The 19,152-nt window shown below is 44.6% G+C and overlaps 1 protein-coding gene across 3 annotated transcripts in view; it reads right to left on the bottom strand.

The window, feature by feature from the left end:
* Window positions 1-106: 106 nt before the first annotated feature.
* The window catches only part of TMEM39A (transmembrane protein 39A), a 21,795-nt gene continuing 2,749 nt past the window's right edge, over window positions 107-19,152 (bottom strand). The window contains exons 1-8 of one of the 3 annotated variants that reach the window (XM_064644442.1): window positions 8,237-8,443; window positions 6,492-6,714; window positions 5,079-5,162; window positions 3,560-3,702; window positions 2,778-3,120; window positions 1,786-1,973; window positions 1,183-1,303; window positions 107-628 (exon numbers count right to left, since the gene is read on the bottom strand). In XM_064644442.1, the coding sequence (XP_064500512.1) occupies window positions 395-628; window positions 1,183-1,303; window positions 1,786-1,973; window positions 2,778-3,120; window positions 3,560-3,702; window positions 5,079-5,162; window positions 6,492-6,714; window positions 8,237-8,349 (1,449 nt within the window). In that variant the 5' untranslated portion in view covers window positions 8,350-8,443 and the 3' untranslated portion in view covers window positions 107-394. Of the gene's footprint in view, window positions 1,304-1,785; window positions 1,974-2,777; window positions 3,121-3,559; window positions 3,703-5,078; window positions 5,163-6,491; window positions 6,715-8,236; window positions 8,444-19,152 lie in introns of those variants that run through there. The other 2 variants (XM_064644440.1, XM_064644441.1) reach the window with 2 other exon arrangements.

The raw sequence follows: 19,152 nt of genomic DNA, 5'->3' as shown, positions 1-19,152 counted from the left end.
GAGCAGACCTGCTGTTCCTAATTAACAGCAGTTCTGTCCCCACAGTATGCAGGGGCAGGGCAGTTCTGTGAGCGAAGCAGACACAGTGACCACACACACAATCCTGTTGCTTCACATAGATATATGTATGGGTATAGATATACGGTATATACACATCCACTTTTTTTTGGTTTTTATATATATAAAATAACACCTTGTTTATAAAGCGACATTTAATTGCCACTGGTTCCCTTCCCGCCCCACAAAAACAATAGTATACAAAATATAAAATATTTTAAATATTTATAAACGCCGCAAGAAAAAAATAGAACTGTACGAAAATATTTTTTTTTTTTCTGAGGTTCCCTCCCTGCCCTGTGGGAAGAAAAAGAGAAGGGGTACACATTTGGCCGGCCTAGTGTGCCTTGAGTCCATAGTTATTAAGTGGGTAGGAGTATGCCCTGCCTAATACTATCCGGTCCCGGAGGAGCTTAAATAAGACATAATAATTGCAGAAAAGGATGAGGGCCATGGAGAGGGTATGGTTCCACTTCTCTGAGCGCAGCAGGGAGTAGAGCTGGTAGCAAACCACACTGCCTTCAATGAGGATCAGCAGGTTGAGCAGCCGTAATGGACGGTGGAAAAGGAACTGCAGGGAAACAGTTAAAAAGGACAGATTTCTGTAATTTGTTGCAGGGTTGAAGGGAGGAGGGCTACGTATATAATGCTGTCAGGCACCACTGAGTCACTAACCACTGTGGGGCAGAAGAAATGCTTGTACTCCAGCCACCCCCAGGTGCTACTTAGGGAAAACAGAATAAGAGGTGGCATGTAGAAGTGGCATTTTGCTTGAGAAGGGGAGGACGGGCGAGATAACCAATTGGCCTCCTGATGTACTTTCCTGTTTCCCTGAACGATGTTAACTAGAACCCTCTTGGGAATATGCCACTGTCTGATGAGAGAGCTGTGTCACCTTGATGAGAAAACACTGACAAGGCAGCTGTGACTTCCATCTTGCCCAGAGGTCACTGTAATACTGGAAGGGGAAAACCCCTCTGCTGCTAACAGGTATTTTGTTTAGCAGCAACAGACTGATGCGCAGCACTGAACTCTGTTCTGCATGGTCTGCTCTGCTGCAGCTATGTTTGAGCCTCTCCTCCCTCCCACAGTCATAAGGCATCAAGCAAGAGAAGAGATACTTGCATAAAAGCGGGCATGGGACACATCTGAAGGCACTGCTACGTTGTAAGGCCCAACTGCTTTATACAGGCATCGGCTCCGTCGCACCAGAACTCCTTGTGGCCATATTGTGTTTTCTGACCAGCTGTGGGGAGAGAATGCCAGAGCTTTAGCATCTGTGCTCCCAGCTCCTTGGATAAGGGTTCACAGGAATGGACTGCATCTTGAAAAATACCAAAGCCTCTGCCATAGGGACATGTCCTAGCTCCTACTGGAAAAGCAGAAAGACGTGATCACAAGCCCATCAAATGGACTTTGAGTATGTGAACAAATGACTCCCAGTGCAAGAACCTCATCCACTGCATGGGACATGCACAAGATACTCTCCAGTGGCCAAGAAGAATGTCAGCCTTCCTTTTTGGGAAGGAGCCAGCAGTGACTGGAGGAGCTCAGACAACTCTCTAGAGCAGACATTTCTGTTTCCAGGGAACAGTAAGGCCAGTAGAGTTGCATGGGGAGTGCAGAAGTGTTCTCAGTAGACATGCACTGGTGGTATTTGCTCCTCTACTAGAATGTCTTCTCCTCCCCTTGCGAGGCACGCCAACCCCTCCCCGTGCCCACACTCACATGTGCTGTGGAGCATTGCTGTAGGAACCGTGTTCTAGTTTCTGCCACTTTCCAAGGTGGGCGGCTGACCTGTGGAGCAGGTCACAGTACTTGGGAGGCAGCAGCTGAGTGGTGAGCATGACAAAGGCATTGATCCACACCATGATGAGGTGCTCACAGGACCAGCGCATGTCGTAGTACTGGGTGCTCTGCAAAGAGACCAGACAAGAACTTGGCACCACTGTCACAAGACAGACAAAGGAATGACAAGGGACATACTGCGTATGCATCCAGCAGACCCACACCACACGTTACAGGCATGCGCTTTTGGACCAGTGATTTCGGAGGGTTACAGCTTAGGAAACACTCAAGACTCCCTTCTCCTTGACCTGAAGGAGAAAGGGCAGGGGATGATGCTGCAGCTGGTGCATCTTCTCCTCCAGGAACAGGTAACAAGGCAGTTTGCTTGTCACAGAACTGCCCCAGGAGCACCAATTGCACCAAGACTGCTACATGGAGCCCTGCCCATTTTCTGCACCAACAGGAGCTTGTCCAAGTTAAAAAAATGACAGATGAAAATATACAACCCGCACATTGACAAGAGGCTCTTGGATTTAGCTTGCTAAGCATCCTAGTTGGCTCTAACAGCTTGACCACCAAAGCCTCTGATCCAAGCACTCAAAAGGCAAGATACTGGATCTGAGACGGGTAATGACAGGCTCCCTTTTCTAGGAAGAACACAGCTATCCATCTGCCTAGGACAGGGGGTGGGAGAAGGGGAGTTAGTAAGTGGGGTGATGGGACTAGAGGTGCATCACATTTATGGCAATACCTATCTGCCAACCAGGAGCAGTACTAGTGCACTCCGAATGCAGCCATGCTCCGCTATCCGGGCTGCCAAAGGGGAGACAGAGAAAAGGGGAATTAACCAGGAATCTGGCCTGGCAGCAGTTCACACAACAGTCAGAAGGAGACGGCGGGCAGGGGCACAGGGAGAGCCAGACAACAGCTACCTTCACAAAACACAGTGGCAGGAATGCCACGTAGTAGGCACTGAAGAGAGAGTTGAAGAGAACTTCCTTGATCCTGCGGTTGAAGTCTGCTTTTAGGCACTCCACCTCATTGCGGATGAGATCTGGGGAAAGGGGGCAGCTGTGGGTGGGGATAGACGTAGGATTATTGAACTGTTCTCTCAGGGATTCCCACAGAAGCGAGAAGAAATCTTTGACCAGGCTGCTGACAGCTGAAGCCCCATCATCTGCCACCTGGTCCTGTACCAAGTATCCACAGTCTGCAGGTAGAGGCTGTGCTCTGCTGTCCTGGTGGAAGCAGCACAGAGGGACATAGACACCAAACCTGCCATGAAAGAAAAAACAAAGGTTGAAATGACAGCCATCCCAACAGGAAGCGAGGGGCACCTTCTCAACAGATGCTGGCCCTTAGGACAGTGATACCACGTAGGAACCCTCACTCCAGAAGCTAGTGGCCAACTCTTCTCCGCCCTAAAGGGCCAGAGGCTGCAGTTTCAACAACTGGGCAGAGAAGCTTCTTTAAATCCCATCTGTGGAACCAACCATCTCAATGTGGCAGTAAAGGCCCCTCACAGAAACAGCAACTGAGGCAATCTGCTTCATCAGCTCAATGCCACCTTCTCGCACCACCCCCCAGCCCCTCCTGCCTCCCTTCTAATTTAAGTTGAGGAAACAGACCACAGCTAAGAGCTCTGCTTCCCATGGTGGCTTGTGTCACACCCAAGCAGCTGTGCTCCCCCTGCCCAGAAGATGGTGTCACTCACGGGTAGCCCAGGAAGAGAAGGTTGAGCACAGAATGGCTGCGGAAGAGGTTGACCAAAGTCCAGCAGAGCACCCATCCACAGAGGGTGAGCAGCACCAGGCGCACCATGTAGTGAACCACTGATGTCGCACCCACCTGAGAGGCCTGCAAATGGAGAAGAAACACTCAGCAGCCCTGTAACACTGGTGCTAGAAGACAAGCACAAGGGCTGCCTGTGGAGGAGCAGCAGGGAGAGGGGTGCCAGGAGGTACTGTAAGAGGGATAGCTGCCCTCTTGCTCCCAGAAGCAGGAAACTGATCGTCTTACAAAGGTAAATGCCTTTGATTTTATTAATGATTGACAGAATCCAAAAGATTCAAATAATCACAAGTTGTGGGGCATGACTAAAATAGGGCCTTTTAAAAAAAAAATCAGAGCTGCAAAGTAGAAAAATATTTTTGCTTAAATCCCTTATTGCTCTGATAGTAGTCCGGGATAGCCTGAAACCAAATTCCTCCTGCTCTTTCCTTTAGGTCTCAGCATTCTGGAAGGTCACAGTTCTCAGCCAAGGGAAGAGAAGATGGTGCACCCTGGCAATCCCAAAACCAGATTTCCAAGACTCATCTCTATTGGATGTACAGGCTGCAGTCTAGTGAGGAAGCATCACAGCAAGAAAGCTTGTTCCAGTCTCCAGAGGGGAGAAGGAAACTGAAAAGACAGAGGGTTAGAGCCAATAGATGGGATGTGCAAGAACTTGCATGGAAGGTTTCAATGCAGAAATTTCAGTCTATGAAAGTTTTACGGAGGATGTGAACACAAATGAAAATGGCAGGAATCAGATGAAAAGAGAACTTCAGAGATCCCATCTTCTCCATTCATCTATTCAACAGGACATAACTGTTCTTTTATTTACCTTTTTTACAACACTGCTTAGCCTAGAGTTGTATTAACCATTTCAGTTGTCAAAACTTCCATTTTCCTCAAACTGACTTTTACAAAGGTCTGTTTTGCCTAGTTCTGCTCTCACAAACACAGAGAAGGTCTCAAAATCTGTGGTGACATGACCAGAGTCTGAGTTATTGAGTAACCAGGACTGGAAAAGCAGTTCTACCAGCATTCCTATTTCACTTCAGTGTACTCAGACATCCTCCTCCTGACCTTTCCCCCTCTAATCTCCAGTTCATTATTCCAGTCTTGGCTAACCTCCCTATTTGCCTTTTTGCTACCTGACTTGCAATTCTCTTGGCCACTTCTCTAACACAAGATTGTGGGGTACAGTACTGTGCCTGCAAAGATAATAAGCAAGAGGGACCATTTAATCTCCTTCTAGTTGCAGAGGCAACATAGCTACCCAATACTGCAGGACATGAATGGTCTCCAGGAAAAATCTCCAAGGCGGGGCACCACCAAAATCTTAGTCCTTCAAATGCAGACTCTTCTGAGGGAAGAAACCCTCCAACTTGCAGAACTTTCTTAGGCCAGGGATGGTCATGTTCTGCAGTAAGTACTGCAGGCAGAAGAGGGAACATTGGGAATGTTACCTCAGAGATGAGGGCCCACACCAGCCTCCGTGCCAGCATCACTGTGATGAACGCCGCCAGGTGGTAGTCAATGAGGTGAAAATTCTGAAGGAGGAAAGAAGAAAGGTCTTCACCAGGAAAAGGGACTCTAAAACCACCCAGATGGGGTGGGACTAGAAAACTGGCTGCTGGAGAGTATACTAGGATCTCATGTAAGCATTCCCCTAATCTCTCTATTAGGGATGAGAGAAAAGGGATAAACATTAGTAACACAGGAATGTCTCCAGGAAGCAAGATCTTTACCACAGGGAGGTTCCTTCCCATGGAGAGATCTGCACAGAAAACAAAATAAAACCACCCTTCAGGCAGGTATTTTTGGGGTCAAAGGGACATCAAGGACCAGAATCCTACTATGGAGAACAGGTTACAGGTTCTCCAGGGAAAAGCCCCTGAGCAACCAGAGCAAGGGCAGCCGAAATGGAGTCCAGAGTGAGCACAGCAGCTCACTTTCCTTCTTGGTCTCAAAAATGGTCTGTAGCAATGACTGTTCCCTGATGAAGTGAGAAATGTCATCTTCACAGGTCACAGATCCGTATTAGAACTTTAATGTTGACTCTAGCTGCATCAAGTTAGATACAGTTCTCACAATTTTTCAGTGAAGCCATCAAATATATCCTGGCTAGAACAGTTAGCAGACTCTGAATACTGCTGTTTGGGATTTCAAGGACATTTTGGGTAAAAAAGAATGCTTGAGTTGTGATGGGAACAAACAAATGACTATTAAATCCTTCCAGGCAGGGAGCCCAAAACAGAACGCTTTTACTTCTAAGCAAGCTGCGTCCGACATCGCAGAGCTGAGCTGGAACACCAGCACCACCTGTCGGTACAGGTAACTGAGGAACCACCTCACACTTCCAAGCAGCCTTAAGGACACAATACCAGCTGCAGAGGCTGGCTTCACTCACGCATGCCCACTGACTCAGGTACAGGTCACTGCCAGGTCACGTAGCCTATTGCACCAGCAAGACTGAAACTGAGGAGACTGGTAGCTTTACATAATCTGAGGATCTAAACCCCTCCCCAACTCTACTGCTGACCTGCTGTGAGATCCTAATGTAAACTTGCATATCTTCCTTCTTCAGGCTGTGTTGTTTCCACTGGAAACTCCGTTTCAAACCCTAGGAGCTAGCTAGGCCATGCAAGTATCTGCAAGAAATTTCCCCTGAAGGAGTCCTGCTGATTCCTCTCTCTCATCTGCCATGTATTTTCTCCCCTGTAAAATGGGGGATGACATGGCCCTGGATGATGGGGGTGCATGTGAACTCCCATCCACTCCCTTAATGTCTAATGCTTGGTGATTCCTGGACTGAAGCAGCATGAAAAGCAGCTGTGTAATGAAAAAGCACGAGTGATGGCACTTGCTGGGGAACTCACCAGTGAGGTGCAGGAAGCAGGGTGATTGTATGGGTACCACCAGACAGTCTTGTAGATGTTGATGTACTGAATGAAGAGGGCTACCAGTAGGTAGATGAAGAACAGGAATTCAAAGAGAAGGCTCCCATCCAACGGCAGTTCAGGGATCCGGCAGTGACGCACAGGCTCTGGAGTAATCAGCGCTGTGATCGGAGGCGCAGAGAGGCTGATGGCACTACCATTCCTGAAGCAGATGGGTATCACTCACTTGGTAAACATTCTACATCATCTCTAACATTTTCCAGGACAGAGTACGCTTGAGGTTGTAAATTGGAGACTGGGCATTACTAGAGGAAAGGTGACAGCAGTCTTGCATTTATACTTCTGACATGAGACTGGTGGTGAGCTTCATCATCTTAGCTCAGACAAAACTCTTATCCAGCATTTTCTCTGGACAACTGATTGAGCTGCCAGAAGTGCTGTGACATGCCCAGCAATATTTCAGTAAACTTGCAGATTGAGGAGCAGAGATACAGAGGAAAACTCATTGAGGACTCTGTGCCACATCCAGCATTTAATGTTGGCTCTTTCCACCCATCACCAGGACATTACAGTAGCACCCAGCCTCCTTCTCCAGTACTGCAAAGTGCCCACTGTCTTTCTGCTCACAGTTCCTCTTTTTAAAAGAGGGGTAACTAAAAATGGAATGAAGTAGTTCAGTCACTTCCTAGAGGCTGACCTGTCAAGTGTTCTCACACTTCCTTCTTTCCTAGGTTTCAGAGGAGGCTAGGACAACTAAAAGCTCTGGCAGACTGAACTGATGGAGGAAGCTCAGACATAACTATGTTGTGTCTGAAATCAGGATAAGCAAGGACCTAGGCACTGCCTCTGTGGTCTCTACAGTTACTTGCTCCTCAAGAACCTCAGACTGTGCCATTTGTTCATCTGTCCCAGACAGAGAAATCTGTACAGGCCAAAGCTACATGGCTTGGATTGCTCTAATTTGTAAGAATGAACCTATACTAGGGCCTCTGCATGTAGCAAATAGCTTTTCTACTTTGCCAACTTTTCTATGGAAGGAAGTAACACTGGGCCCTTTCAGCTTTCATATCAAACATGGAGATCTAAATGTCACTATGTGTTCCTGTTTCAGCCCCCAACTTCCCCAGAAAATGGAGATGATCTTTGCCAACTGTGAGAATTAGTTGAATCTGCAGCCAGCAGGTCCAAAACAGAAGAAGGGCATCCCCTTGCCCTGCCTTTCTATTATGCGGGAGGAGGAGTCACAGCTGTGCTCTGACATGTCACACTAATTCCCTGTGGCACTACAGGCAAGCAAGAGACAAGGACTCATCATTTGCTAGGACTCATTGCTCTGGGAACTGCTGCAGGAAAGACAAACGGAGCACTGTGCAATTTCCACCCCTGGCTGTTGTGACCACAGCAAGCACTGAAGGGGGGCTGAGACCACTTCCACAATCCTCCCCATGGGGCTGATTTTTGAAGTCAAGAGAGGGACCACAGAGGGCAGCATGTGCCATAGAGCTGAGAAGAGAAGCTGGAACAGAGGTTTGTCACACATGACACGTTCCCTCTTGGATGAGTCACCTCCTAATGCCACAGCAGGGGGCTCAAAGTTCCCATCTCCCAGTTCCTCCTTTCACCACAAAGCCACCCTCCTGCGCAGAGTTCAGAGTGGATCAAGTCCCTTGTTTTTAGTGCTGTCCAAGCCACGAGGGTCTCAACACCCCCACCTTTGTCCTCACCTGTTTCTCAAACCAGTACCGTTTCCGCAGCTCCCACCAACCAGTGTCTGGAGAGAAGGCAAAGCTGAACGGCTTAGCTGTTGCCGGCTGGGTCCCCTCCTTCCACCGGGCATGACCAGGAACCAGTCCGCTTCCAGTGCCTCCGGCAGGCTGTGCCCCGAGACCCAGACAACGATCCAAAAGCCTTCCCAAGTCTGCAAAGGAGGCAGAAACATTAGTTAAGGTGCAAACTGCTGTTCACGTAGTTCACACTGCAGCCAAGCAAATTCATGCAAAGCGAAGTTACTCTCACACAATCAGAGCCCTGTGGGACAGCCATCACCACCCTAAAACACTGTGCCATTTCAGTGGCACCAGATCAGCCTCTGCTTGCACATGCAGAATGAACACCACTGACACTGTGTCTTTAAAAAGGGGCTGCTTAAATCAGCCATCAGTGACTACTAGCACTTCCTGCTGGCTAGAAAGCTCCACTGAGCATCTGCAGTCCTGGAGGTGACACAACTGTGTGTTTCATTTCAAAAGCAAGCCTGGGAAGAGCCCTCTCCGTGTTGTGGTGGAGCTAATAGAGCTTCACAGGTCTTTTTAACCATCCAACACGTTACTTCACAGGCTCTGATGCTGTTGGGTAATTTGGATGCCCTCTGGCACAGGTCTAAACAGACAGGCTGGTCTCCATGAAGGTATCTGCATGGTTCAGCTCTCTTCCGTGCTAAGATCGCCTGACTGACATGAAGGTAGGAGGTCCATTTAAAAGTAGTTTTAGTTAGCAGAGTAGTGCAGCAAAACACACATGTTATGCATCCACTTCAAATGCATGTATAGGCACTCACATGACCCAGCCCTTCAAAGAAAAATAATTTAATAGTAAGCTTATAAATATTTATTTATTTTTCATGACACATTTAAATCTATCAGTTCCTTAAAATGAATTAGTACGAGAGAGGCTGGGCAACTCAGAATATCAGTAACAATGGTGGATTCTCTGGCACAGCCTTTATCACTTCCCGTACAGTTTTGCTTCTATTTCATTGGTCTCCCACATGACACTGCAAGGATTTCGGCAGTCAGGTAAGTTTCTGATGGCTAGCAGACATAAGGAAGTGAGGGACTGGAGTGTAAATCTGCAAGTCACTCCAAGTACATGTGCTGTACAGGAACAAGACACTGAGCGAGCATCTCACTCCAAGGACTTTGGTGTGTCTGCGAGTCCGGAGACTAATCAGATGCCCTTTTGGAAAAATATCATACACAGAACCAACCCAAGGTCCAAAAAAGCACCCACACCTTCTGGGAAGCTCTAGATCTAGCTTTAAAATCTACAGATGGAACCTATCATCTATTTATAATTCAGTTATCACCTCCTTTAAAATCATGAGAAATCGCGGCTGGCAGAAATGCCAGGAAGTCTCCTCAGTGAGTCACACCACTGTCGCCATGAACACAGTGTGCAGGAGAATTACTCCAAAAAACCTCCCTCAGAGAATTATCCTTTGTATTAAAATTTCCCATCCTTCATCTCTACTCTAACAACCAACTGTTGTGGTTGAAACTAGGATACCAATTCTCAAATTTTCAACAAAAATCCAAGATGTTTCAAAAGATGAATGCTTTCCACATATCAACATGAAGATCACTTGCAAAAAAAAAACCAAAACCAACACCCAAACCCAAAAAAACCCAAACCAAAACAACAAAACCACAACAAAAAACAGAGATCCTGGAGACAGGGGGGAAAAAAAAGGAAAAGGAGATGTGAAAATGCATGAAAGGAAAGCAAACATTGGGCAATTTGGGTTTGGAGGAAAATAATGTATTTTGGCAGACTTTAAAACTCTCATTATAATTCCAATGACAACACAACAGAGAATTGAAGCCTTCCTTACCTTTCTAGTCAAGACTCTAAAGCTTTCAGACAATTTTCTGTAGGATGTTCTAGAGTTTTATTTGGGAATATTTCTATGTCAGGAATTAAATATAAACAGAAGAAAATTCTCCTGCATGCACAAGATGAGCAGGAGTGGCAACAAACAATGCTGAACTCACTTAGGGCATCCAGACTTTTGATAAGCAGCTAAAGTGAAGGGAAAAAAATGAGAAAAACCTCTAAAAAGGAACAAACTTGAAAGACATTTTAAGCCAAATTTAACTACTACAGGGACTGTGAAAGCTAAAACAACTGGTCTAATTCAATCTACAGGATATTTATGATAATGGATGCAATATGTTGGTGGTCTAATTAGTGCTATTAACAGTGGAAGGTATTTTATGCCACATTCAATAATTAATGTAAATAATTTAACAGGTCTCATTAGTATCATCCCATTAGTATGCCTCACACACTCTCCAATGCAGGCACTTGGACACTAAGGAATTGCACTTCTACCCTCTGGTTTTGCAAACCAGTAAAATGCAGGGTTTCTACCAGTAAAACAGACTGCCCGTGGAAAGCAGTCATCCTTAACATCAGTGCACATATTTTAAATGCACTTGAATAAGCCCTTTCACAGTGATCCATGAACATATAGACTGGGCAGTTCCTCAATCAAGCTTTAAATAACTTTTACTTCACTGGAGTTAGATCAAATTAGGTAGGCGTCTGTTAGAGCAAAATCTGCCTAAGAACCATTCCTTTTTTGTTTGCCTTTGTTTTGTAAAACTTGCCACACAAAACTGAAGCTCCACAGATAAAGCTAAACAAAGCAGTGAGATTATAGATCAGTTCGACTCTAAGTCTGCTTTTTTTGGCCTTGAACCAATCAACAGCTTTCATTTTTGAGGAGAGAGGCATGGGGAAAAGCATTTTTATACCTTTCAATTAATAAACAAAGGCATGATTCTACTTTGAAAACTATGTGAACAAGAAAAAAACCTGTCCATAACCCTTTATTTCAACAGATAAGATTCCTGGGCGCATCTGAGTCATATTAAGTATTAATGAAGTCTACAGGCTCCCTTCTCTGTTTGCAGTACCCACCCCATCAGCGATCTTATTTTATATAGAGTCATGCAGAAAAAGTGAGTAATGAAAGATAAAAGCTCTTCCTGACAGGCCTCCTTAGTCTATTAATATGATTCCACATTGTTCTTTCCAGTTCACCTACAATTTCCCCTCAAAAAATTAGTCACATACTTGTAGTCCCTTCATCCTCAAATCCTCAGAACTGAAACTACCCATACTCCAAGATCTCCTCTCCCAGGCAGATGTGGGCATCATAAAAACAGACAAGCAGGATCTGGGGACCAGCTACAGAACAACAGACAGTGGGTCCAGGGATTGGGTGTGGGTATGGACAGCTCTTGGTCCTAGGACAGACCATGCTCTTTCATATGTGACATAGTTATAAGAAGATCCAGAAACAGGGCACAAGACCCTCTGATTTCCAATTCTTCCTTTCAGAACCACAGCAAAGGACCACTTGGTCATTTTGTTTCTCTGCACCAACACCCCTCCTGCCCATCAGCTCCCCCGCTATCCTGCCGAGGCAGGATCAAGGCAGGCAAGAGCTACAGCTGTGTGCAAGGCTTTACTGATAAAGAGCTAGGCAGACGAATTATCCTCCAGTTCAGAGGTGAAGCAGCATGCAGCCCTGTCCTGCTCCCCAGGGACCATCACTCAGAATCATGTTCCTGCATCAGCAGCTGCCCAAACAGCTCTTTCAAGAGGCAAATCAGGAGAGAGTCAGTGACTCATCAGAATGGAAAGTCTGCCTGGTTCCCCATCTCTTTGCCACAAACACTACAATGCTCAGCCAGTTATTTTGATGGCGTTAACATTTTTTAATTGGAGAAAACTCTGAGCCTCCAGTCCCTCGGGAAGCTCACTGCACCAAGGCACAAGAACTCTCAGAGGCTGGAAAACATTCAAGAGGCTCTTCTTGGCTCCACAAGACCTACAACCAGATACACTCAAGAGCAGAAAGGGAAATGTGACCATCCTCACTTGCAGCAATGTGGCTCAAGAAGACCACAGGTCTCTCATTGCAACTCTCCATCTCGATTAAAGCAGCCCCTTCCTGCTGGGTCAGCATGTGACATCTGGGGGTGAAGCAACACATCGCCTCTGTGGTGAGTGAGGGAGCGCTGCCTGCCTCCTCCTCAGCTACACACATGCACCCAGTAAGACTTTCCATTCCAGGTGTCCGTGCTTTATGGAAACACACCTGCCACCTGTGCAGTGTTCCCTCGCAGGGAACTGCAGCAGGTCACCCCCACAACATGGCTGCAGAGCACTGACACAAAGCACAGTCTGTCTCTGAAACTGAAACAAGCAATGTAAAAAGGTCTCTTGGTTACTAATGTCCTCAATTCCAGTTGCTGTAGCTGGTCAACCTAATCCCAAACTTGCATTTGTCCAGCAATCCTAATGTCTTTGCAAATTATCAGCAAATCTACCTTATAGACAAGTTTTCTTTTGAACTTTGAACATTGAGAGTCCCAGTTACTACAGGGTATTTTTATTTCCTTTTAGTGTGAACCATTTATTTATTTATTTATTTAAATTAAAAAATAATAATTTGAAAAACCCAACAAAACAAAAAAAAATTCCCACCTGTTTTGACAGCTGGAAAAACTGAGACACAAAGCTGGTAACCAAATTCACCCAACATAATGCCAAAAAGAAAAAACAATCCTAAGAGAGCCTGGGAACAGCGATGGCAGAACCCAAGCTCCCTCCCATCTGCCACGCCGAAAGCTAAGAAGCTGCAAAACTTCTGTGGAAGCCCTAACTTGGTCTAGGAATAAAATAAGCATTTGGTTGTTGTGAGGGAGGAAACAACCTACAGGTTATCAGATGGAAAGCTAAATATTTGGCTTGCGCAGAGCTGCCCCAGTGCTAAGTCAACACAACCTTTCAACTCAGGCTGGCTCCAAAGGCACACACCCGCCACCTGGCCCAGAGCTGGGAGGCAAAACCGGTTAGGACGGAGGTCTCCAAGTCGGCATATTTTCCAAGTCCTCACGCCATACACAGCAATGGATTAAGAGGGAGATTTGGTAGAAAGAGACAGAAACCCCCCTGAAGTGCAGCTCAGACTCCATCAAACAGGACAAGAGCGAGTAGTGAATCACCCCTGTCAGGTGATGGACCAGCAAGACTAATTTTCACTCCATGACTAAGAATCAAGAACCTCCTCTGTAATAACGAAACCAACCCATCAAGACAAGGTCAGTGTAGGCTTTTCTGATAAAGCACAACTCTGGCTGAAGAGGCTCCATCTACTAGTCCTCTACACACACACCAAAACTGAATGGTGAAAGTAGCAAGAAAAAGGCAAGAATTCACAAGTGGCATATAACTGTATGACACTTCAGGCATCTTCAGCAAAGAAGGCTAGAGCTTAGAAGACAGGTAAGTGGGGAAACTAAGAGTTCTAGCTAAAGACAAGGTGAAGGCAGCATCTGCCATTTGTAGCTGCTGCAGCACTTCAAATACCCACAGACAAAAATGGGAGCAGGAAAGAAAAGTTTTCCAGGAAAAGCCTCTCAAGATTAAAGAGCAGTAAGCTGAGCCAGCTCATTTTGTAGATGTGCTCTTTAAGGTTAGGACATAGATTTAAGTTCTTAATACTCTAGACCAAGCAAATTATCCAAGAGACTGAAAGAGCAATTTTTAAAAATGGAGGGGGATTTCCAACCCAAATCCTATACATTGCTTAAAATCCCCTTGAAGGCCTTACTTCAGGAGGTGCAAGGACGAAATTTCCAGAGGTATGCAGGCGATAGGATCCTCTTCAGAATACAGGTGAGTTCAAGTCTTTGTGAATTGGAGGAAAGAAGATAAACACACTCAGCACTCTTAATGAACCTCTGGCAAGTTTGAGAACAAAGCCACAATTCCTGAAGTAATAAAATAATATTACCTTATAACCATATAATTACCTTGTGCAACAAACTGCTGCAGGAGGTTAGAGCAAAGAGCTTAGGAAGACTTTAATGAATGACCGTAATAATTTTATGAATGAACACAAGTGAATTTATATTCCAAAAGAAACTGAAAAAAAACAAAACCAACCCACAACACAGGATCCTCAGGGCTCAGCAGCTACAACTGGCCAATAACACTCCTCACCAAGACAACACTATTACAGTTAGCAAGACATTAACATTTTCTTTGGCTTCTTCTGATGTATACAGCAACACTCACAGCCAAATACAGGATCTGGGAATAAAGAAAGCATTGGCTTGTTCTCGTGTGAGAACAAGACAGAATTGCAAAGTTGAGCTTTTCCAGCAGCAAAGGGAAATGCAGGCCTGACTAGCTGGGTCATGGTTTATTTTGGTCCTACAGTTCCCATGCTTTTAAGTCGTGTGGGGAAAGAGACAGCAAGTCCAGCCTCGTCCAGAGTAAGAGGCCCAAACTAAAGAGCTGGCAGGAATTACCGAGCTAGACCCACAGTTCTCTGCGTATGTACCAAGACAAAAGTTTTAAGCTCCAATTCCTTGTGCATATTACTGATAGAAACAGAAGTTCTGTTTAGAAGGGGCCACTGGTTGGGAAGTAATGCTAAATCACAAAGGCAATGTTTTAGCAGACACAACACAGGCAAGGCTATCAAAGCCGTGAATACAGTTTATCAACACACACTCCTAAGTACATCTTGCACCAAAGCTCTTCAGTAAACATTACGCACAGCCATGGCTCTGCTAAAGCACAGCCACAGATCACCCTCCATTACACTGTGCCATGTACAGTAACCGGGAAAGGAGAGGAATTTTACGTATGGCCACTGAACTTTTTTTCCAAGTTATCAGGGCAAATGCACAACAACAGGTCACTCCTGAAGGGGGTGAAGAAAGAAAATAGAAAAAGATAGAAGATGCTCTTGCTTTAAGAGCCCATCTTAACATTTTCAGTCAAGTAAGCCAGCAAAATATGCATTCTCCTCCCAACCTTGAACACATACACACACCCTAATGGCCTGAGCACAGGCTAAGACCTCATTTGCTTTTTAATCTCTCCTCTTCAACTGACTTCAAGGGAACTTGTTTTACCAATCTTGTCAGACCTCAATTTCCTTATCCTGAACAGGATAAACTGTTCAGCAAGTATTTCTCCTCCCAGGGGTCTCTGTACGTAGTAGTGAATATTTTTTACAGTATTATTTTAGTGCTTTAGACAAGCTTTTTTAAAAACAAACAGAAGCAGCTTTCCTGCTGGTTTTGTTTCTCTGCCAATCCCTATGTTTAATTTAATGGAGATCAGCCATGATGACAAACCATGGGGAGTCACTAAGATTTTTCTATTTTGTCCTCAAATAGCTAAAAATAAGGCAGGCATCTGCCATCTGTAGCAATGAGTTTGAAGGCATGAAGTAGAAAGGCATGAAGTAGAAAGTTAAAAGCCTCTTCCTTAAGCTTTACTCCAAATCATTGCACTGGGATTCACAGCAGAAAGTATTGGTGCAACAAGAGTTTGCATATCCCTAACATTGTGGAAAAGCAAAATTATTGCAGGGAATTCTAAATAAATTGTAATTTGCATAAATCATAATTTTGCATTAAAATATAAACCACATTTGAGAATGCATCAACTCTCCCCTGCTTGCCTCTTTAACAAGAGGTACAGGTAATATACAAGTTCCCCACAAAACAGCAAGTCTTTAACTCAATTTCCATGACTCTGGTAGGCAGCACTCAGAACCTTGTATGACCGTTTACAGATCAACTGATCTAGCAGATTGGGAAAATGCAATAGGATACATTAATTAATTATACTAAGACTAATTTACCTGTCTGAATCTGCATACTCTCTCCCTTATTTGTATTTATGGGCCACAGATGTCTACTGACATTTTTGCTTTAAACCAACCATTCCAAACCCCCCGGCATACACGGGTGCTGCTGCACTGTTGGACAGCACGGCTCTCCTGACCGGCTTGCACAACACCCACTTCCCACCAGAAGTCTCGTTTTCTGCTTGCAACACCCAAAAAACTCAAAAAAAGGTTGGAAATAACTCTCCGATGACCACGCTCCACAAAGAAAGGCACAAAATCTTTCAGGGGAGTTTATGATGGCTCATGAGAGATTTTCCCAAGTCACACAGCTCCTGGAGATTCACCTCTCATTTTAAAAATCCACTGGCTAAAAGCAATGCCACTTACCTAACTGTGGTAGGGTTAGAAATAAATGGACTAAAGTTCTGATTCACACAGAAGACCTACTGTCATTAGGTGAATAAAGAAGAGGAGAGAACCAACTTCATGGCACCATCCATTACCAGGACAGGCCAAATTCTGCAGTCAGAAAGCAGGTTGAGGAGATGGCAGAGGGAAGGGATCACTGAAAGAAGAGGAAAGTCAGTTGTTGTAATATCGTATCTTCCTTATGGCTTCTTGTGTATAAGCTAGCACTGCATTAATGTCAAACTGGTTTAGTTCTTCAACAGAATGGCAGTGCAAGGAGAACAAAAACTGGGCCTCAGAAAGGAAACTATGCATAACAGAGTATCATACTGCACAGTTAACTATGACAGATTGAGTAATACTAAAGATCCCAAGCATTTAAGTAGGTTCTGCAAGCCAAATTCAATCCTTCTCTGTATGTCTCAGTCCATAAACATGCTAGGTCATAACTTTTCACAATGGAAAAACAAAAGAATTGTCAGAAATGGAAAATATTTTTAAGACCAAATGTTCTAACAGCAAACAAATTCAGCCAAATCTCTAACTTATTTTCACTAATGCTAAAGAGCACACACATCTGTGTATTGACAAACTGTATTTTCTTCAAATCCAGAGTATGAACCCAAACCCTCCAACTCAAGAATTTCACACTGGTAAACTAAAACTGAACCACATGATTGTAACTGCCAAAAGAAAATTATTCCAGGATTTCATGATTCTGAGGCACAGGGAAATCATTGAGACTGAGAAGTAGGATGGTCTCAGAATCAGTATTGTCTTGTTGCTTTCCATCATATCCATCTTTAGGAGCTGTAACTCTATGGAATAGTACTGAGTGGCCCAACTGGCTTCTGAACTGAATACTCATGGAAACTGGAAGCCATCTTAACAAACATTTCTAGCACATATGCTTTTGCTGTATTTTCAAACATTCAGATTTGATGCCCCCAGAAGGAAAAGAAGTGTTAGTTTTATGATATCCAGGCTTGAGTTGTCCAGATCAATTTGCATTACAGACCCTTTCAGAGCAGGATTTGTGTTCAGCACTGCTCAGCTTCAAAACTAGCAAAAAGGTGTGGGGTTTCCCCTTCAAATACTATATACAATTTGATTCTTTCTCTAAAATTTCGGGACAAAAAGTAGTGGCTGAAGAACGCACAGACAAAAAAAGTGATTAGGCCTGTCTGCTTTTGAGTAATACATCAAAGTATATCTATACTGGCAATGTTACATCAGCACAAACATTGCTAATATAGGCATGCTGCTAAGATGAGAATAGCTTTATTTCCTTAGCTACTGCATCCCTGTAAGGAAAATAATTCAGCAAGATGCTAACCTGTACATTCCAAGAAGTTTTTAAAAGAATTTATCTTACAAGCAGAATAGAAACATATCCTGCAAAAGTAGAAAGCAAAATGTTTTATCCCCATTTTACAGTCAGAGAGACTGTAAAAAAATAAAAGTAAAAAATAAAAGGTCTGCAAAAATAAAAGACCTGTGTTTTCTATATTAATAATATTTTGAATGCTCAGGTTGAGGCACCTTTGTCAGTAGGTGTGTGGATATCCAGAGCTTCTGAAAATCAGGTCTCAAATGCTTGCAAGTTACCATGTCTGCAAAGAGACAGCCAGCAATGAGATGTACAGGAGGCATGGAGGTGTTTTACGGTCTTGAAATCAGGAGTACACATCACACTGGGTACAGTGTCAATGATATTACCTAAGGTTCTCTGTTCTTCCATATAAATCAGACCTGGACGACATTCCCACCTGACATCCTGGTTTGTACTGCAAAACCCAAGTCAAAGATGTTCAAGAACAGAAACAAGGAGTAGCTGCATCTACACCTAAAGAACTTTCAGTCAGGTAAGGGACAACAAGGAGCAGGTGAAGTTTCAGCCCAACTCCCGGAGTGGTCAGCATTGCCTGGCTACCACTTTGGCATCTGTGGGCTCAGATTTTACCAGCAGAGTATCATCCGACTGCAATGCCAACCACCTTGGCTAAAGCAGCCTGCACTCCAACAAGAGCAGCTGGAAGGAGAAATGAGTATCAGAAACACTCCAACTGGAATGCTGGGAGGTGAGCAAAGGAGCAGACTGCGGGTTAAAGGGCTGATGTTTTCTGCTTTCAGTATCCTGTAAGACTGGAGCTGAGCCATTCCAGTCCCATCCCTGTACTACTGTAACCCTCTCCCAGAAAATCTCTTCTGGTCACAGTGAGTTAACAGACAGAAGAGACTGTTATAGAAGGGATGCCTTGTCTCCAAAAACTTCATAACTCACCACTTTGTAACACAGACATCTCATTTCTTCCCTTACACTTTTAACAGATACCAGTGACAGTAGGGGCCCCTTATTCACAATAAAAAGCATGCATGAGAGCAATCACAGATTGCAAACAAAGCTGCCTCTGTTTCTGCTATACATTCACATGTTAAAATGATGCTGGAGTAGCAAAGGAACTGCCTCATGTAAAAAGGAAAATCATCGGACCAACTGCTACCCTACAAAACGGAGGATGATTGATACACTATTTTCTGAGTGGTACAAAAAAAGAACAGGGATAGAAATGTGCATCCACATGCATTCTGGAAATGGTACCTTATGGTGGGTTGAATTTGCCTGGACTTACAGAAGATTGCCTCAGCTCTCATCTTCCACAGAACAGTGCCCTTGCCTCCCTCCTTTGCAGGACTGATTACGTAGGAACAGCGCTTTAAAAGCACACCTACCCGTGACCCCAGACTAACTTTCTCGCGTTTAATCCCCAACCCTCCTACCACGGA

The sequence above is a fragment of the Pseudopipra pipra genome, chromosome 2, assembly GCF_036250125.1.
Source record: "Pseudopipra pipra isolate bDixPip1 chromosome 2, bDixPip1.hap1, whole genome shotgun sequence".
Lineage (NCBI taxonomy): Eukaryota > Metazoa > Chordata > Aves > Passeriformes > Pipridae > Pseudopipra > Pseudopipra pipra.
This window is presented reverse-complemented; position numbering and strand designations above follow the sequence as displayed.